The 21375-nt window shown below is 49.5% G+C and overlaps 1 protein-coding gene across 3 annotated transcripts in view; it reads left to right on the top strand.

The window, feature by feature from the left end:
• Positions 1 to 21375, top strand: part of EXOC6B (exocyst complex component 6B) — a 363401-nt gene that overhangs the window by 185228 nt on the left and 156798 nt on the right. For all 3 annotated transcript variants that reach the window (XM_054065132.1, XM_054065131.1, XM_054065129.1), the window contains exons 9-11: positions 18999 to 19082; positions 19245 to 19291; positions 20085 to 20205. In XM_054065132.1, the coding sequence (XP_053921107.1) occupies positions 18999 to 19082; positions 19245 to 19291; positions 20085 to 20205 (252 nt within the window). The remainder of the gene's footprint in view (positions 1 to 18998; positions 19083 to 19244; positions 19292 to 20084; positions 20206 to 21375) is intronic.

The raw sequence follows: 21375 nt of genomic DNA, 5'->3' as shown, positions 1-21375 counted from the left end.
TATCCAATCTAAACCTCCCCTGGTGGAACTTGAGGCCGTTTCATCTCGTTCCATCGCTTGTTACTTAGGAGGAAAGACCATCACCCACTTCACCACAACGTCCTTTCCAGGAGCTGCAGAGAGCAGTGAGGTCTCCCCTCAGCCTCCTTTTCTCCAGACTAAACTATCTCAGGTCCCTCAGCCGCTCCCCATGACCCCTGTGCTCCAAACCCTTCCCCAGCTCTGTTACCCTTCTCTGGACGCGCTCCAGCCCCTCCCCTCCCACTGGATCAGGTTGCTCCAAGCCCCATCCAACCTGGCCTTGAACACCACCAGGGATGGGGCAGCCACCACTTCTCTGGGCAACCTGCGCCAGGGCCTCCCCATGCTGCTTCTAAGGTTGAGGAGCAATGCTACGCGACTCTCGTTTTATGGGTAATATAGAAAAGGAGTGTTTAATCCATTTTAGGATCTGTCTTCCAAAATCCATATCCCTTTGCTCAGTTATCTGCTGGCTTATGGGGTAGAATCATAGAATTGCTTGGTTGGAAAAGACCTTTGAGATAATTGAGTCCAAGCCTACCTGTCCACTACTAAACTGGATCCCTCATCTACCCATCTTTTAAGCTCCTCCAGGGTTGGAGGAACCACCTCCCTGGGCAGCCTGGATGTGAGGGACTGATTCTAGGTACCTTCAGCTTGGAGAAACTTTTCTTCCAGTGCTTCCTGGCCACCATCTCAGAGAGTTCAATCTTACCAAAAACTTTATTGCCCAAACCCAAGAAACACACTATCCCTGACTCAAGGTGGTTGAGGACTCGTGAAGCATGGACTAGCTTGTGTCTGTGGGGGTGTCGAGGAGAAGATTGGGTTGATCCATGTGTGAGCAGGTGGATTGGGTGCTCGGAGTGTGTATGGAGATGGTTGGGAATTCTACAAGCAGAAATAAAGTTGTTACTTCTCCAAAGTAACAAGTGATAGGATGAGAGGAGACGGCCTCAAGTTGTGCCAGGGGAGGTTTAGATTGGATATTAGGAAAAATGCCTTTCCTGAAAGAGTGGTGAAGCCGCGGAAGAGGCTGCCCAGGGAAGTGGTGGAGTCACCATCCCTGGAGGGATTCAAAAGACGTGTAGATGTGGCACCTGGGGACGTAGGCACGGTGGTATTGTGTGATGGTTGGGCTGGATGATCTTGGAGGTCTTTTCCAACCTTACTGATTCTATGATTCTATATAAAGAACCCTTTTTGTGGTGCGAGAACGTGTCTCGTGTGTCTGTCCTTGGAGCAGTGACAGGAAATATTCCATTAGATGCCTGGAAGACCGAAGGGTTGGATTTGTCCCCATCGCTGGCATAACTTTTAGAAACGTACGCTGTTACTTGATGTATTTTGTCATCTGAAAACAAAATCAAAGCTATGAAATAAATGGAAAACCGGTTTGTGTTTGACTTCTTATCGGTGTCGCTGCTCGTCGGGGTATGAACACGCGTTGGATCTTCTGTTGTGCTGCTACCACTCAGAGATAAACTTTTGACTATTAATCACTTGAGAAGATTAGACTTTCCAACAAATCTTAATTTGTGCATTTTCCTTTCTACTCCTCTGGAGCAGCATGAACTCTGTGGAGCTGTGAAAGCTCGAGCTGTCATCTCAGAGAAGTTTAATGTCCTTCTCGCCTTTTACAGCTCCGTGGGCTCTGCGCTTCACTTCATTTGTCAGGCACAGCAACTCCAGATTTGGAGTAGTTCTTCTTTCTAGCTCTTAAAATGTACAATTTTTAAGATCCAAAAAGGCCCTCAAGGGAAATATTTTGAAGTATTTGAGTCTTTATGTTCCTTCTGGATGAACATCTTTCTTTTTAATATCGAGAATTGATTTGATAAATACAAAAATGCCATTTTAAAAGGTTGGCCATGTGTTCAGTGTTTATAGAAGCAAAGCAACTCTCTTTAACTAAGGTGATGTGATGTTGAACCACATGTTCTACAAGAGAGCTGCGGAGGGACTATTCATGAAGGCTGGTGGTGATAGGACGAGGGGCAATGGGTATAAACTGGAGAGGGGCAGATTTAGACTGGACATGAGGAGGAAATTCTTCACGGTGAGGGTGGTGTGAGGCCCTGGAACAGGTTGCCCAGGGAAGCTGTGGCTGCCCCATCCCTGGAGGTGTTCAAGGCCAGGTTGGATGGGCCTTGGGCAGCCTGATCCAGTGGGAGGTGTCTCTGCCCATAGCAAGGGGGTTGGAACTAGATGATCGTTAGGGTCCCTTCCAACCCAAACTATTCTATGATTCTATGTTGGACCAGAGCAGTGGGCTTTGCCTTGGTCGAGTTTGAGGAAAAGCTGTGGTACGTGGTTCTGGCTGAGCAGAATAACAAATCAAATGATACTTGAGTAGCAGAGACCTTGCACTTCCTTGCTCCTGCTAAATGAACCCAGCGGCTTTAAACCCATGACTGAGCAGTAGCAAACCATGGAATGCCTTGGGTTGGAAGGGAGCTTGAAGCCCATCCAGTTCCAACGCTTCTACCACGGGCAGGGACACCTCCCACTGGACCAGGCTGCTCCAAGCCCCATCCAACCTGGCCTGGAACACCTCCAGGGATGGGGCAGCCACACCTTCTCTGGGCAATGTGGGTCAGGACTTCACCACTCTCACCGGAAAACATTTCTTCTGAAGATCTCATCTAAATATTTTTTTTCTCTGTCTTCGATGAACTTAGGGCAGGTTTTCATCATGGAGAATCAATTCCTCATCCAGTCCTTCTCCTCTGCCTTCGTTTGGGAAGGGATAAGTATATGGGTGGGTCTAATTGCTTCCAGGACTGCATTTCTTATCCTGACAGACCCCTGCAAAGGCTCTGCTGGCTGCAGAAATAAACTTTATTGGTGGGAGAGAGAGAGATCTGTTGTGTAGATAGAGCTGAATTGTTGATACCTTCTTTGTTCCATAGTCTTAGGAGATGTTTGCTGTGTGCTCCATCCAGCCCGTTGAGGGACTTTGAAGATAAGAGCACCTGAGACCCAGTTCTCTGTGGTTAGCCCTGGTGTGGGGGAGGCTTCAGCTGCGCGAATTGTCTTGATGGCCTTTGGATTTGTGGCTTGATTGCAGGTTTTTTGGTGGCTTTTAGCTCCTCTGAGCCATGCGGTACAATGAATTGATTCTTTCTAAAGAAGGTTTCTTCACAGAAAGAGTGGTGAAGAGGCTGCCCAGGGCAGCGGTGGAGTCTCCATCCCTGGAGGTGTTCAAAAAACGTGTAGACATGGCACTTGGGGACATGGCTTAGTAGGCACGGTGGTGTTGGGCTGATGGTTGGACTGGGTGATCTTAGAGGTCTTTTCCAACCTTAATGATTCTATGATTCCAGCTTTGTCACGCAAGCTGGATCTTTCTAAGAGAGAATATGGATTTATAAGCACTGTTTTCCTTAGTTTTTAAGGACTCGTGGTCTGTTCTGAGCTCTGACCTCTTTTTTCTCTGAAACTTTGACACAGATTCTTATGGATGATAGAAGTTGGGCAAATTTATGGGAATTTGGTACGAGGTTCACTACGGCCAAGTGCTGGGTCGTGCACTTGGGATGCAACAACCCCGTGCAGAGCTCCAGGCTCGGGGAAGAGTAGCTGGAAAGCTGCCTGGCAGAAAACAACCTGGGGGTGTTGGTTGACAGTGGCCGAACATGAGCCAGCGGTGGCCCAGGTGGCCAAGAAGGCCAATGGCATCTTGGCCTATGTCAGACACAGCGTGGCCAGCAGGAGCAGGGAAGGGATTGGGCCCCTGGACTCAGCACTGATGAGGCTCCACCTCAAATCCTGGGGTCAGTTTTGGGTCCCTCACTCCAAGAAGGACATTGAGGGGTTGGAGCGTGTCCAGAGAAGGGAACGGAGCTGGGGAAGGGGCTGGAGAACAAGGGTTATGAGAGGCGGCTGAGGGACCTGGGGTTGTTTATCCTGGAGAAAAGGAGGCTGAAGGGAGACCTCATCACTGTCTACAACTGCCTGGAAGGAGGTTATAGCGAGGTGGGGTTGGTCTCTTCTCCCTGGTAGCCAGTGACAGGACAAGGAGAGATTTCGGTTGGATATTAGAAGATTCCTGAGGCGCTGGCAGAGGCTGCCCAGGGACGTTTTGGAGTCTCCATCCCTGGAAGTGTTTAAAAGATGAGTAGATGTTGTACTTGGGGACACAGTCTGGTGGCAGACTTAGCAGGGTTGGATAAATGGTTGAACTTGATGTTCTTAAAGGTCTTTCCCAACCAAAACAGTTCTGTGATTCTATGATTCTGTGATTCTATGATTCTATGATTCTATTATTCTGTGATTCTATGATTCTATGATCCTATGATGCTGAGTCTATACCAGTGTAGATAAGCTCGAATGAGGTACAAGAACTTGTGGCTCTTGCAAAGGTATTTCTTTCCTGGACCAAGCAACTGAAGGGCACTTTATTCCCATTTTCATGTTTTTCCCCTGCGCTTACAAGGATCACAAATACCCATTTACTTATTTCCAGTGAAAGCTTGGATTGCTACAGTGTTTTCTTGATTCCACCTTCAAAGACAAAGCATTTGAGCTCCCAAGTAGGGTTTTGAGAGCAGAACTGGCGGCACAAACATCTCATCTGTGATTCTGAGAGAGGAGGAGGAGTGCTCTGAGCTGCCCAAGCCTTTCACTGAGATGAAGAGGCCATTCTTCACTGACAACTTTAGTTGCTCTCGGTTTACTTTTTGCCCTTTATGTCTTTGATTTTCCATCACGTTGCCAGTGGCTGCTTTCAATCTCTTCATTGGTGGCTTCCTACTGCAAGAAGGTGGGAACCCCTGATCCAGCAAAGAATTATTTACCTTTCTGCTTCTAGTTCCCACCTTCTTGCAGTTGTTTTCGTGTTGATCCCTTGGAGAACAAGGGGGAAATGGTGGAGTTTGTATTTTCTCTGTATTAACAACTAGCCAGGAGCATGGGCTGAGGATCTGGGGAGCATCAGGATCTGGGTCACTTCTACCTGTTCATTAATTCTGAGGTCTCTATATGAGACAAACCATAAAAATGATACATTTCTCTCCAAATTGTGATTTCCTCCCAATGAGAAATCTGGAGCATCTGTAGAAGCGGCTGATATCAGAAGAAGTTGGTTTCTGGTCCGTATGGAGTGAAATGATGCTCATCTCCAGATTTCTCATCCTTCAAATTCAGAGAATCCTGGGATGGTTTGGGATAGAAGAGACCTTAAAGCTCATCCAGTTCCACCGCTTGCCATGGGCAGGGACACCGCCCACTGGATCAGGTTGTTCAAAGCTCCATCCAACCTGGGCTTGAACACCTCCAGGGATGGGACAACTATGACTTCTCTGGGCAACCTCTGCCAGTGCCTCCCCACCCTCACAGGGGACCATTTCTTCCTCAGATCTCATCTCAATCTCCCCTCTTTCAGCTCAAAACTGTTCCCCCTCATCCTATCCCTCACTCGCTGGGAAAGATTCAGCCGAGCGGGTTGCAGCCCTGTGAGCTGCCGGGTTCTTTTTGGGGATGGAACCTCCTCCTCGTGCTACCGTGGCCCCACCGTTTTGTTTATCATCCCAGGTCAGAGGTTGCACAAAGCAGTAGTCAATTAAAGCTTTATTAGATGTAAGTAATGCTCTGAAAGGAGGCAGCCAAGCTCAGGCCGCTAATAAAGGCCCTTTGTTAAGGTATTTAATAAATTAACACTCTGCTGTGGTGGAGAGGGTGGAAGGTGATTACAAAAGCCAGGCTCGTTAATCAGCGTGTTTACCCTCTTCAAACACCCCTGCCTTGTGGCTCTCTAATCTTTACCCACCAGATTCGGTGGGAGCTGTGTGGGCAGCAGCCCCGGGGACGGGAAGTGCCTCTGCAGGTCACGCTTGGGCCACGGCGTAGAGAACGCGCCAAGACAAACAGGGTTTCCAAGGGCCGTGGAGCTCATCGCTGGAGCCCATCGTTAAGCCGGGATGCTCATTAGTGCGGGTACCCATCGTGGGGGGTGGTCTTTAGTGCAGGTACCAATCATGGGGTGATGCTCCTTGATGTGGGGACCCATTGTAGGGGATGCTCGTTAGTGCATGATCATAGCATGGGGTGATCAAAGAATGGCTTGGTTGGATAAGAGCTTTGAGATAAAGTCCAATTGTACCTGTCCACTACTAAACCAGATCCCTGAGCACATCATCTACTGATCTTTTAAATCCCTCCAGGATGGGGACTCCACCACCTCCCTGGACAGCCTCTGACGGTGCCAGAGAAACCTTTCTGTGAAGAAATGTTTCCTGATGTCCAGTCTAAACCTCCCATGGTGCAACATCTCCCCTCAGCCTCCTCTTCTCCAGGCTAAACAACCCCAGGTCCCTCAGCTGCCTTTCATAACCTTTGTTCTCCAGCCCCTTCCCCAGCTCCATTCCCTTCTCTGGACACACTCCAGCTCCTCAATGTCCTTCTTGGAGTGAAGGGCCCAAAACTGAACCCAGGATTCGAAGCACAGCCTCACAAATGCCAAGTCCAGGGGCACAATCACTTCCTTGGTCACTACCCAGTATGGGTACCCATCTTGGGGGATGCTTTTTAGAGCTGGTACCCATCGTGGGAGATGCTCCTTAGAGCTGGTACCCATCGTGGGAGATGCTCCTTAGAGCTGATACCCATCGTGGGAGATGCTCCTTAGAGCTGATACCCATCGTGGGAGATGCTCCTTAGAGCTGATACCCATCGTGGAGGGATGCTGCTTGGAGTTGGTACCCATCATGGGTCATACTTCTTAGACCTGGTACCCATCATGGGGGATGCTCCTTAGTGCACGTACCCATCATAGGGGATTCTCCTTAGAGCTTGTATCCATCATGAAGGATGCTCCATAGAGCTGGTACCCATCATGGGGGGTGCTCCTTAGTGCACGTACCCATCAAGGGGGATGCTCCTTAGAGCTGATACCATCATGAAGGATGCTCCTTAGAGCTGGTACCATCGTGGAGGATGCTCCTTAGAGCTGGTACCATCATGAAGGATGCTCCTTAGAGCTGATACCCAGCGTGAAGGATGCTCCTTAGAGCTGGTACCATCGTGGAGGATGCTCCTTAGAGCTGATACCATCATGAAGGGTGCTCCTTAGAGCTGATACCATCATGAAGGATGCTCCTTAGAGCTGATACCATCGTGGGGAATGCTCCTTAGAGCTGATACCATCATGAAGGATGCTCCTTAGAGCTGGTATCCATCATGAAGGATGCTCCTTAGAGCTGATACCATCGTGGGGGATGCTCCTTAGAGCTGGTATCCATCATGAAGGATGCTCCTTAGAGCTGGTATCCATCATGAAGGATGCTCCTTAGAGCTAATACCATCGTGGGGGATGCTTCTTAGAGCTGGTACCAATCATGAAGGATGCTCCTTAGAGCTGGAACCATCGTGGGGGATGCTCCTTAGAATTGACACCCATCGTGTGGGATGCTCCTTAGAGCTGGTACCATCGTGGGGGATGCTCCTTAGAGTTGATACCCATCATGTGGGATGCTCCTTAGAGCTGGTACCCATCATGAAGGATGCTCTGTAGAGCTGGTACCCATCATGTGGGATGCTCTGTAGAGCTGGTGTCTGTCGTGGGAGATGCTCCTTAGAGCCAGTACCCATCACAGGGATGCTTCTTACCACACGTACCCATCCTTGGGTGATGCTGAAGCAACAGAACACCCAAACCACCACGATTTCTCTCCTCCCTACCCCGACTCACCTTCACATCGGATTATTTTTAACACAACCTCTTGTGCTGCCCGGCTCGAACATTAGAGGGCATCTCCTCCTCACTCTTCTTGATTTTTCCTCTTTCGCCGGTGTGTTTTGGTTTAGTGCAGCTTAATCTAGACGGCTTGGCTTTAAAAAACAAAATAGAGCGTCTGACCTGCTGTGCAAATTAGCCATATGGTGAAGTGTAATATCCCGCTGACCCTCATTACCGTGCGGTATGAAAAGCTCTCCCCTTTTCACATGCAACCATATTAAAGTGGCCTTTTCAGCATTTTCTTCCATATAAAACTGTCTTCACTCCTGTGGCCAAGCAGTTAAAAGGGAACTCCAGCTGCAGCCAGGAGGGTGAAATTAAAGGCTTTACCCTCATCGAAATGGAAAATAGATATTGCTTCCTCTAGACGGGGCTGGGGAACAATGCTCGGCGCTGGGACTGGGGGGGTAATGGCCTTATTTTCTGGGAGGAAGGAGCCTGGCTCCTTTGAGAGAGGAGGTGTTGGACGTCCACCTTCGAGGAAGGGGGAAAAGGGGGGAAATCTTAACCTATTTTCCTCCATAGTTAACTATTTCATGGCCAACCTGGTGAGAAGCAGTGAGAATCATAGAATCGCTTGGTTGCAAACGCTCTTTGAGATCATTGAGTTCAACCGTACCCATCCACTGCTAAACCAGATCCCTGAGCACCTCATCTACTGGTCTTTTAAATGCCTCCACGGATGGGGACTCCACCACCTCCCTGGGCAGCCTCTGCCAGGGCCTCAGAACCCTTTCCGTGAAGAAATGTTTCCTGATGTCAGATCTGAACCTGCCCTGGTGCAACTGAGGCCATTTCCTTTCGTGCTGTCCCCTGTCACTTGGGAGAAGAGACCAACACTCAGCTCGTTCCAACCTCCTTTCAAGCAGTTGTAGACAGTGATGAGGTCTCCCCTCAGCCTCCTTTTCTCCAGGCTAAACAACCCCAGGTCCCTCAGCCACCTCTCATAACCCTTGTTCTCCAGCCCCTTCCCCAGCTCCGTTCCCTTCTCTGGACACCCTCCATCCCCTCAATGTCCTTCTTGGAGTGAGGGGCCCAAAACTGAACCCAGGATTTGAGTTGTGGCCTCACCAATGCCGAGTACAAGAAGCTATGTGAGGACCTGCTGCAGGACCACAGGTTTTTCCTAGGACAAGCGAATGGCTCTTGTGTCACTTTGCATCAGCGCTAAAGGAAAGCGATGTGAGGGAGGGAGTTCTGCCCCTCTGCTCCATTCTGAGACCTCACCTGGAGCTCTGCATTCAGTTCTGGAGTCCTCAGCACAGGGAGGACATGGATCTGTTAGAGTGAGTCTAGAGGAGGCCATGAAGAGGGCTGGATCACCTCCCGTGTGAGAAGAAGCTGAGAGAGTTGGCGTTGTTCAGCCTGGAGAAGGGAAGGCTCTGGGGAGACCTTAGAGCAGCTTCCAGTATCTCAAAGGCCTACAGGAAAGCTGGGGAGGCACTTTTTAGCAATGTCTGTTGTGACCAGACAATGGTTTGGAGCTCAAGGAGGGGAGATTGAGATGAGATCTTAGGAAGAAATATTTTCCTGTGAGGGTAGGGAGGCCCTGGAACAGGTTGCCCAGGGGAGTGGTGGTTGCCCCATCCCTGGAGGTGTTCAAGCCCAGGTTGGATGGGGCTTGGAGCAACCTGACTGTCCCTGGACATCAAACAGGGGTTGGAATTGAATGGGCTTTTAAGTCCCTTCCAACCCAAACCATTTTATGATTCTGTGATTCTAAGTCTGGTGGTTTCTATCAGTTGGCGTTGGATGCACACCGTGAAGCACCTGAAATTCCCTTTGAGACCTGGGATTGAACAACTTCAAGAAGAAATGGGTTATGGTCTTCCATTTACCTGAAGGGGCTACAAGAAAGCTGAGGAGGGACTGTTCACAAAGGCTTGGAGTGATGGGAGGAGGGGCAATGGGGATAAACTGGAGAGGGGCAGATTTAGACTGGACATAAGGAAGAATTTCTTCACGATGAAAGTGGTGAGACACTGCAACAGGGAGGTCATGGCTGTCCCATCCCTGGAGGTGTTCAAGGCCAGGTTGGATGGGGCTTGGAGCAGCCTGGTCCAGTGGGAGGTGTCCCTGCCCGTGGCAGGGGGTTGGAACTGGATGAGCTTTAAGGTCCCTTCCAACTCAAACTACTCTGTGATTCTATAGTTCTCTGATTTAGGGCATGGATTGGAGTCAGGGGTGAGTGGAGCAGAGGTTAAATCCTACCTCATCTGGGCTGAGCTGGTAGGAAGGAGATGGCTCCCTGCGTGTGTCCTTGGCCATTTTATTTGTAGCTAGAGATGCGCAACGTAGCAAGATACCGTCCAGCAAAGCAGAGCAGAAAGTCAGCCTAGCCAGGATGGTGGAGACACCCCTGGTCAGGACAAGGTGAGGCTGTCACTGTTTTCCGCTCCCGTGTGGTCATTCAGCCGTACAGGACATGTGGCGATGAGCGTGGCCGCTTGTGAGCGTGCACGGCTCTGCAACCCTCCGAGGGAGAGGCTCACCTCAAACGCGACGCTTGCCTCCGCGCCGCTCTCTCTTCCCCCCACGCGATTTTCTGGTTCGCTTTATCTTTTTGTTTTCGGTATCGAGGCGGTGTTTACAGTCAACAAGCGGTTCTGCGGGGCTGAGCAAGAGCCTCCTTTTTGATCCTGGTGCAGCAAAGGGTTTCCGGGCTCGGTGCTGAGCACCTGCACGCGTGGCCGTGTGCCTCCGTGATGTTATTTGGGAGTATTTACATTTGGAAAGTTAAGAGTGGGACTCCTTTGTGTTTCATTAGTGGCTACTGATGTTCTGGTCTTGAGAGACAGAGTTATAGAATAGTTTGAGTTGGAAGGGACCTTAAAGATCATCCAGATCCAACACTCCTGTGGTGGGCAGGGACACCTCCCACTGGACCAGGTTGCTCCAAGCCCCATCCAACCTGGCCTTGAACACCTCCAGGGATGGGGCAGCCATGACTTCCCTGGGCAACCTGGGCTGGGGCCTCCCCACCCTCATAGTGAAGAAGATCTTCAGGGAATGTTAAACTCTTGGAATTTATTCTAACAAGTGTGCAAAGCTCCTGTTGGGTTCTTTAAGTGCTGGACAATCATCTCTCCTTAAAAGAAACTGTTCTTCCTAGGTAATTGTTTTTTGGGAAAAGTGGTTATTCACAGGGTTTTAATATCTCCATGCAGGTTTTGCTAAGGTAGGTCCCATCCTGAGAGAGTTTGTGTTGTTCAGCCTGGAGAAGAGGAGGCTCCAGGGAGACCTTAGAGCAGCTTCCAGTACTGAAAGGGGCTCCAGGAAAGCTTTGGAGGGGCTCTGGATCAGGGAGGGCAGAGAGAGGATGAGGGGAAATGGTTTTAAGCTACAAGAGGGGAGATTGAGATGAGATCTTAGGGAGAAATGTTCTCCTGAGAGGGTGGGGAGGCCCTGGAACAGGTTGTCCAGAGAAGTCATTGATGCCCCATCCCTGGAGGTGTTGAAGGCCAGGCTGGGTGGGGCTTTGGGTACCCTGATCCAGTGGGAGGTGTCCCTGCCCATGGCAGGGAGTTGGAACTGGATGGGCTTTATTGTCCCTTTCAACCCAACCCGTTCTATGATCCAAACTGCTGCCTGAGCTGCTGAGCCATTGGGACAGGGGTTGTACGCGTGGGTCTGGTGCAACTCTGGGGTTACGAGGCTGGAGTAGAAGTGGGATTCAGGTTGGGTCGATTGTCTCTTTGGCGTTGACACAATGCCAAGCGTTGTTTGGCACTTAGAGGCAGCTTAAAATGAAACACTATCCGTAGGGCCCGTTTCAGCCAGGTGAGTGGTGACACAGCGCAGGACTCGCGCTCAGTGACGTGGGGGAAAAGGAATCTCCTGTTTCTTGTTGAAATGAGACTGAGTTTGGCTAAACTGCGAATGTAACCCCTCCTGAAATGGGACTTCTGGCCCCACTTCTGGCCTCTCCTCCTCACAGAACATGACCCTTAGGAAACGGCTGGTCATCAGGATATTTGGAGCCCAGGTTGGGAAATAAGTCACACGTGAAATACCAGGAAGCTTCAAAATCTCTCTCTGTAGTCTCTTTGTAAAGTGTATTTCTCATAGGACGTGGTCATCTGGGTGGGAAGGGACCTCAGGAGGTCTCTAGTCCAACCTCCTGCTCAGACCAAGTCAGCTATGAGATCAGATCAGGTTTCTCAGGGCTTTGTCCAGTCTGATCTTGAAAGCTTCCAAGGATGGAGACCGTAAAGCACCTTTGAGGAACTGTTTCTGCTGCCTGACCGTTGTAGTTGTGAAAAAGGTTTTCATTACAACCAGTCACAATGTCTCCGTTTCATTTGTACTTGTCTCCGAGAGGGCTGGAGCACCTCTGCTATCAGGACAGGCCGAGAGAGTTGGGGTTGTTCAGCCTGGAGAAGAGAAGGCTCCGGAGAGCTCTTAGAGCAGCTCCCAGTACTGAAAGAGCCTCTAGGAAAGCTGGGGAGGGGCTTCTGACAAGGACTTGTAGTGATAGGTCAAGGGGGGACAGTTTTAAATTGAATGGGGGAAGATTTAGTTTAGGTCTTAGGAAGAAATTCTTCACAATGAGGGTGGTGGGGCCCTGGCCCAGGTTGCCCACAGAAGTCGTGGATGTCCCATCCCTGGACATGTTCAAGGCCAGGTTGGATGGAGCCTTGAGCAGCCTGATCCGGTAGGAGATGTCCCATGGCATGGAGGCTGGTACACAATGGGCTTTAAGGTCCCTTCCAACTCAAACCATTCCATGATTCTGTGATTCGATGAAGTGTTTGAGATGGCTCAGCCAATCATGGCCCGGTGGGAGGGGTGGGTTACTGATGGCACGCATTATCCAGTTGAACGCAGCTGATAAATAACATTGCACGAAGCACACGGGATGCGTTTCTGCTTCTGCATAAGGAGAAATTTAGTCATCCAACCTATTGTCTACATGTTCTGGAACCAATCTGGAGAAGTGGGGCTGTGTGAACCTCATGAAGTTCAACAAGATCAAGTGCAAGGTCCTACAGCTGGGTCGGGGCAATCCCCGATTTCAGTACAGGATTGGGGATGATTGAGAGCAGACCTGAGGAGACGGACTTGGGGTGCTGGGGGAGGAGAAGCTTGACATGAACCAGCAACGTGTGCTCCAGCCCAGAAACCAACCGTGTCCTGGGCTGCATCCAGAGCAGCGTGGCCAGCAGGGAGGGAGGGGATTCCGCCCCTCTACTCCTCTATTGTGAGACCTCATCTGGAGTATTGTGTCCAGTTCTGGAATCTTCAACATAAGAAGCAGATGGAGCTGTTGGAATGGGTCCAGAGGAGGCCACAAGGATGATGTGAGGACTGGAGCACCTCCCATACGAGGACAGGCTGAGAGAGTTGGGCTTGTTCAGCCTGGAGAAGAGAAGGCTCCGAGGAGATCTTATAGCGACCTTCCAGTGCCTGAAGGAGCTACAAGAAAGCTGGAGAGGGACTGTTAACAAAGGCTTGTGGTGATAGGACGGGGGGCAATGGGTATAAACTGGAGAGGGGCAGATTTAGAATAGATAGAAGGAAGAATTTCTTCACCAGGAGAGTGGTGAGGTCCTGGCCCAGGTTGCCCAGAGCCGTTGTGGCTGCCCCATCCCTGGAGGTGCTCAAGGCCAGGTTGGATGAGACTTTGAGCAGCCTGATACGCTGGAGGTGTCCCTGCCCACGGCAGGGGAGTTTGGAACTAGGTGATCTTTAATGTCCTTTCTATCCCGTGTTATTCCATAATCCTATGATTCAGAAAATCCCATTTCACTGACCATTTTAATTACTTGCTGAGGACAACAGCGGAATAGAACCCAGAGCATGGTTTTCCCTGTGTAATTCAGGAATAGATTCACTTTCTCCCCTCTGCTGTTCCTCAATTATGAAACATTTTTGGGGTTTTTTCAGCTGTTGGTTTTTCATTCTTGCGATTCTATTCTCTTCTCCCTTATGTGGTGTTCATCTGTGATCTTAATTATCTCCGTCCCATTGCCAACTCTGTGAACTCCAAAGCTAATTTGAGAAGGAAAGTTCTACCCGGTAATTTTAAAAATATGAGACATTATTGAGGGTTTTTCCTGGACCAGCGATTATAACAATGTCTGGTCTGGAAGCGTAGCTTTGGGTTCTTCCTCAGACTGAGAATTGGGGGAAGGCTGTTCTCGTTAAAACTGAGTGGAATCATGGAATGGTTTAGGTTGGAAGGAACCTCAAAGGCTTTTCAGTTCCTTCCCCGTGCCATGAGCAGGGACATCCCCTTGGATCAGGTTGCTCAAAGCCCCATCCGGCGTGGCCTTGAACACCTCCAGGGATGGGGTATCCATGACTATCCATGACCCTGGGCCAGGGCTTCACAACCGTCATCGTGAAGAATTTATTCCTAATGTCTCATCTAAATCTTCCCCCTTCCAATTAAATTCTGCCTCATCTCGTCACTCCAGGACCTTGGAAAAAGTCCATCCCCAGCTTTCCTGTGGCCCTTTTCAGCACTGGAAGCTGCTCTGAGGTGTGCCCAGAGAGGCTTCTCTTCTCCAGGCTGGACAACCCCAACTCTCTCAGCTTGGCCTCATACGGGAGTTGCTCCAGCCCTTGGATCACCTTCGTAGCCTTCTCTGAACTTGCTGTAAAAGATCTACGTGCTTAATAGGAAAGGGACATCCTTCTCTCCTCACCACGAGAACTTGAATTCTGCAAATTATGAGTTGAATTCACAAGGAACTCAGATAGAACAAGGATGTCTCTGTAACAATATGTATTAGCAGCGTGTTGCTTCTGCAGAAGGTTTGTGGTGGGTTTGGATGTCCATGAGATGTTGGGGCTGGAAGTTACTCTTTCAGTAGTCTTTCCCAAGGGTTTCTCATTCTTAGGCTTACCTTCAAAAGAAATGAGGCCATCAGGGCAAGGGAGGGGATTCTGCCCCTCTACTCTGCTCTAGTGAGTCCTCACCAGGAGCCCCTGTGTCCACCTTGGGAGTCTTCAGCGTAGAAAGAACATGGATCTGTTGAAGCAGGTCCTTAACAATCCTATGACCTAATGGCTTCTGCCTCTTCCATCCCCTGGTGACCTCCACCATCCCACGTGTGTTCCTGGAGGAACTGACACTGGTGAGAAGATAGCGGGAAAGTGGACACACCACATGGGGAACCTTTTTAATGAGGTCAACAGCTCATTATTGAGGTCTGTGGTGTTGGGAGGATGGGCAGAGCTGTGCTGGAAGTGGAGCCACGTGTGGTCTGACTTCTTGGCCTTTCTTTCCTGAAGAAATGCATGATGTGGGTGGGGTGAGCAGGCAGGATCCTGGTTGGAGGGATAAGGGAAAGTGATTTCAGCTGAATTGAATTGTCGTGGCGTAATCTTAGTAGAAATCTTCAAAATCTGGTACTTACAAGGCTGATTGGTTTCAGAGTGGCCTCCTGCTCTTGATGAGCTACTTTCCAAGTTTCCAGTGAGGCCTTCGGGTCACCACAAACTCTCACCTGTGCTGCTTGGGGAAATAGCAGCTCCTACGTGTTCGCTAACGGGGAATTAATTACTCGCCGAGTCCCATATGATGTTGGATAAAGCTCAACGTGGTGGTTGGTGTGATTTATCACTTCCCGCAGCATCTGCGTTGGTGGTGAGACCTCTTTGGTGCTCTTGCCTTCAGTGGTGCCATACATCAATTTATTAAAGAAATGGGAGGAAAACATGTTCACTTTCGACTTTGCACCCCGAACTCATCGGTAGCAGCAGGCGGCTGGGGGTTAGCGACTAACTCCACTCAGAGATCTCAGTGGTGCTACTAGAGATGAGTTGCTTTCACGGATGGAGATGATTAAGGTGTTTGTGCCACTTGTGTAGGTTTGGAGAAACGAGGCACAGCAGGGTTTAATAAACATCCTAAGTGTGATTCCAGGAGGGGGTGAGGTGGGATGGCTTTCTCTGGCTTGGTTTTCCTGTAGTACCATCAAAACTGAGAGGAGGTAGGCAACACCAGCATCTTGAGAAGTGGCAGCTCGCAGCTCTGGGAGAGGAGCTCAGAGGGAAGGTCGGAGCTTCCTGTGTGCAGGTATTCGGAAGGCGGTAGCGCTTAACTTGATAAAAAATGATAAGAGTCTTCACTTTGCATGGTCTACACTGACTTCTGGCTTGTGACCCTCCCCTTTCCAGGGGGAAAGAGCTTTTGAGAGCACTGAGAAGATGTGTGATACGGAAATGCTGGTTTCCAGATGGCTTTTGCTTCTGAAAAAGCATCTCTAAACTGTTGTCTTACTTGGTTCAAGGTGATGCTGAACTTGGTTGCAGGAGAAAGGCTGGGGTCTACGGGGAAGCTGAGGAGGAGCTCTTGGTCAGGGATAGGATGTGGGGGAATGTTTTTAGGCTGTAAGAGAGGAGATTGAGATGAGATCTTAGGAAGAAATGTTTTCTTGTGAGAGTGGGGAGGCCCTGGCCCAGGTTGCCCAGAGAAGCTGTGGCTGCCCCATCCCTGGAGGTGTTCAAGGCCAGGTTGGATGGGGTTTTGAACAGCCCGATCCAGTGGGAGGTGTCCCTGCTCATGATAGAAGCGTTGGAACTGGATGGGCTTTGAGGCCTCTTCCAACCTGACCCATTCCATGATTTGTCTTGATCCAGATGTATCCCTTGCCAGGTTGTTGGTACCATTGCTGGTTGGGTGGATGTGCTCAGCATGGTTTGGGAGCCGCTTTTCCTGTCCATCCCTGGTATCCAGCGAAGATAAAAACTACAATTCAGAGACCAAATCCACCATGTAAATCTTCATAATTATCGCAATGCATCTGCATGGTGGCAAGAAAGGTTTTTTGGATGACTTTTAGCCCTGTTGGAAGGTCCGTGTTGGGTGTGAGAGCTGCTGGGCACAGCAGCAAGGCTGCATTTTTGCTTAAGCCTCGAGCTCTGGGTTGTAGAAGACAAGGAGCAAGTCAGGCTACAGCTCCTCACGGGTTCCTCGCGGACATTTCATAAGACCCTTTAGCTGAGGTCATCCTGAGGCAGCTTGGTTGCGTAAGGCCATGGGAGCTGGAGATTCATTAAATTAACATCAAGTTTTTGTTTTAACTAATTTATATCTTGTAGTGGAGAAGGTTGATGTCTGGTGGTGCCTCGTTGAGGTGATATTTGTTGTTGGCGTGTTGTTTGTTTTGTGAATTCCAAATGAGATCTTTTTTTTGGGGGGCTCGGAACAGTTCAAAGCAAGACCTTGTCCCTTCTCTGAAGTGTCTCTAATCCAATTTCAGACACAAAACAGTGCGGGTGTGGAGGAGGGAGGAACAGGCAGGGATAAAACAGTAAAGATTTACATAGCCTAGAGGACCGGGGCGGTAGGCAGACGTCTGAATGCTTCAGTAGGTCGATGGCATTTGAAGATCCATGTGGGTTTGGTGCCTGGGTGGGGAGGCTCAGATGTAGTCTAGCTTGGTAGAACAAGCCACCTGCAGAAGAAGCCACCAGAGGGCTGATTCGGCGTGAGTGGGTGATGCCCATGGAGAAGAGATGGCATCTGTGGCTTTTGGGACCAACCAGCTGTCCTCTGGAAGCTCAAAATCGCAGTAGAGTTGGGAAATAATGACCTAAAAATCCTTATTTAATTTATCCCTACTCTATAGATGGGTGTCATAAATTGCTATAACCCACATAAAGACGTTTTCCTTAGATTCCCTGATGTTTGTGGCTTTGGCATCTGTGAATTAGTGGTAGAATTTCTGGAGTTCTTTGTCATAGAGTCATAGAATGGGTTGGGGTAGAAGGGACCTTAAAGCCCAGCCAGTTCCCATCCTCCTGCCATGGGCAGGGACACCTTCTGCTGGATCAGGCTGCTCCAAGCCCCATCCAACCTGGCCTTGAACCCCTCCAGAGATGGGGTAGCCACAGCTCCTCTGGGCAACCTGGGCCAGGGCCTCAACACCATCAGAATGAAAAATTTCTTCCTAATGTCTTATCAAAATCTCCCCCCTTCCAATTCAAAGCTATCCCCCAACATCCTATCATTTCAGGCCCTTGGAAAAAGTCCTCCCCAGCTTTCCTGGAACCCCTTTCAGTACTGGAAGCTGCTCTAAGATCTCCCTGGAGCCTTCTCCAGGCTGAGCAACCCCATCTCTTTCAGCCTGGCCTCGGAGCAGAGATTCTCCAGCCCTCGCATCACCTCTGTGGCCTCCTCTGGATCTGCTCTAACAGATCCACCTCCTTATGTTGGGGATTCCAGAACTGGACATGGGCTCCAGGTGGGGTCCTCTGTAGAAATTCACTGTTTCACTGCCTCCAGGGATAAAAAAATCCAATATTTGGTCATGTTATGGTCCAGTAAAGAAGCTGGTTGCACATTTCTGTGACCCACATCCTCACAGTGGTTCTGGAAAATGGGTACAGGAAAGTCCATCAAAGACTCTGATAGAGGTACAGGTGGGCTTTTGGCTTGATGTTTTGAGGGAAACTCTTTGTCTCCCAATATTTGGGCTGCATTTTGCAGGGAAGAGCTGCACCGATGGGTTGGAGCAACATGGGATTTGCATCTTAAATGCAGCCTGGTCCAATGGGAGGGGTTAGAACTGGATGAGCTTTAAGGTCCTTTCCAACCCAAACCATTCCATGACTAGAAATAAGGAAGAATTTCTTCACCGTGAGGGTGGGGAGACCCTGGCCCAGGTTGCCCGGGGAAGTTGTGGCTGTTCCATCCCCGAAGGTGTTCCAGGCCAGGTTGGATGGGGCTTGGGCAACCTGGTCCAGTGGGAGGTGTCCCTTCCCATGGCAGGGCATTGGAACTAGATGATCTTTAAGGTCCCTTCCAACCCAAAATATTCCATGATTCTATGATATTGCAATTTAATGAGAAATGTGGCTGAGGAGGGGTCTGAAGCACAGGATTTCTAGGAGTGATTGAAGGAACTGGATCTGCTTAGTCTGAAGAAAAGGAGGCTGAGAGGAGACCTCCCACCTCCCTGCAGCTGCCTGAAAGGAGGTTGTAGTGAGGTGAATGTTGGTCTCCTCTCCCAAGTGAGAGGTCATAGGATGAGAGGAAATGGCCTCAAGTTGCACCAGGGCAGGTTACGGTTGGACATCAGGAAAATTCCTTTACTGACCGAGTGGTGAAGCACTCGCAGAGGCTGCCTGAGGCAGTCATGGAGTCTTCATCCCTGGAGGTGTTCAAACAATGTGTAGACATGACGCTTTGGTACAGCGTTTAGCAGGCACAGTGGTGTTGGACTGATGGTTGGACTGGATGATCTTGGAGATCTTTTCCAAACTTATCTTCTGATCTTATTTCCAGGGTGCCCGAGAAACCTTTGAGAACTACTATCGGAAGCAGAGAAGAAAACAAGCCCGATTGGTCTTGCAACCACCTTCAAACATGGTATGATGGTCTCCAGCCTGTAGAGCTTCGAGTCGCTCTACTGAGGAAATGAGTAGAGGGTTGTCTCTGGGGACGCTGTTGCGGGTGGGTGGTCTCTAATTTATACCCCATTGCTTTTGGCTGCCTTGGTTTTAATCGTTGCTCGCGTTTTCTTTGTTGCAGCATGAAACTCTAGACGGCTACAGGAAGTATTTCAATCAAATTGTAGGGTATGTATTCTTTTTATACCCATCTGCGCTAAATACGGATGCGCCGTGGTGTTGAGGAGCCCAAAAAAAGAAAGAGAAAAGTGGGAATGTTGATTTGAGAATGCTTTCAAAGAAGCCAAAACGGGTGGGGGAAGGTGGTTTTGGGTTTTTAAGTGTGTTTTATAGCACCCATGAACTTTGCTGTGTCACCGGTGGGAGCAAGGAGGAACCTGCCAGCTCTTGTACCAGCAAGCGTGTTCCTGGGAACTTCAGGATAAATAATCTCTGAGGACTATGTGCATCTACTTGCCCCACTAATGAGATGAAGAGGCGCTCTGCCTTAATTGGTCTTTAAAATTTGATAATTATTCTTTGATTATTGTTCCTGGAAAAAAGAAGTGGTTCACAAACTTCTGTTCCCATGAGCTTCATAGAATGGTTTGGGTTGGAAGGGACCATAAAGCCCACCCAGTTCCAATCCCCTTGCGATGGGCAGGGACATCTGCCACTGGATTGGGTGCTCCAAGCCCCACCCAACCTGGCCTTGAACACCTCCAGGGATGGGGCAGCCATGACTTCTCTGGGCCACCTGGGCCAGGGCCTCACAGTGGGACATCATTTAAAATACTGTGATGTTCAAAGAAGATGGAACTGGATGATCTTCAAGGTTCCTTCCAAACCATTCTATGAATGACGTGCTTAGTGTTGGTTAAGGTACAGATACCCGTGCTTGCTCTGGAGATTCATTTGTGATTTGCAAATCTGTTTTGGTGTCTCCAGATCTCTAATGGTGCCATTTTCTCCTCTCCATTAGTTTTTTTGTAGTTGAAGATCACATCTTGCATACTACGCAGGGCTTGGTAAATCGAGCCTATATTGATGAGCTGTGGGAGATGGCGTTATCAAAAACCATCGCAGCGCTAAGGACGCATTCAGTAAGTAAAAGCCTCAAGGTGCTCAACTGTTGCTTGACTGTGACTTGACGTGCTGCAAACGTTGGTTTGTACAGTCGTATGCTTTGTTTTCCAATCATTCTGTTTCAAATATGTGTTCAGTTTTGGGCCCTTCACTCCAAGAAGGACATTGAGGGGCTGAAACGCGCCCAGAGAAGGGAACGGAACTGAGGAAGGCGCTGGAGAACAAGGGTTACGGGAGACAGATGGGGAACCTAGGGTTGTTTAGCCTGGAGAAAAGGAGACTGAGGGGAGACTTCATCACTGTCTACAACTGCTTGAAAGGAGGTTGTGGTGAGCTGAGGGTTGGTCTCTTCTCCCAGGTGACAGGTGATAGGACAAGAGGGAATGTCCTCAAGTTGCACCAGGGCAGGTTCAGATTGGACATCAGGAAAAATGCCTTCACGGAAAGGGTTCTGAGGCCCTGGCAGAGGCTGCCCAGGGAGGTGGTGGAGTCCCCATCCCTGGAGGTGTTTAAAAGCTACGTAGATGAGGTGCTCAGGGATCTGGTTTAGTAGTGGACAGGCACAGCTGAACTCCATCCCAGAGGTCTTTTTCCAGCCAACCTATTGTAAGATACACTGCTCTTTTCCCAAGAACTTATTTTCCCTCTTGATGCCTTGCATTTCCCTGTGCCAAACTCTCAATATTTTGGAGGATTGATAGGAAGAAAATAATGGATGGATGTTCTTCCCATGACTTCACTGATTGCTTTGGAAAAAAACAGCAGCAGAACAGGTTGGTTTGTCCTGGAAGCCTGGGGGAAAAGGTGTCTATTTGGCACGCTGAGGGATGACCCTCTTTGATCTTGCTTTAAAGTTCATGGCACTAAAGGGCTGCTGTCAAACTGCAGATCATGTGTGTAATAAGACGCTGAACAGCCCATGTGTGCTCTTAGCCCAGAAGGTCAACCACGTCCTGAATCCAAAGCAACGTGGCCAGCAGGGTGAGGGAGGAGGGGATTCTCCTGCTCTGGTCTCATGAGAACCCACCTGGAGTCCTGCATTCAGTTCTGGAATCCCCAGTATAAGAAGGAAATGGAACTGTTGGAACGGGTCCAGAGGGAGACCATGGAGATGATCTGATGGTTGGAGCACCTCTGCTAAGAGGCCAAGCTGAGAGAGTTGGGGTTGTTCAGCCTGAAGACAAGAA

The sequence above is a fragment of the Cuculus canorus genome, chromosome 4 (genome assembly GCF_017976375.1).
Source record: "Cuculus canorus isolate bCucCan1 chromosome 4, bCucCan1.pri, whole genome shotgun sequence".
Lineage (NCBI taxonomy): Eukaryota > Metazoa > Chordata > Aves > Cuculiformes > Cuculidae > Cuculus > Cuculus canorus.
Note: the sequence above shows the minus strand (reverse complement) of the source record. Positions and strands in the feature narration are given on the sequence as shown.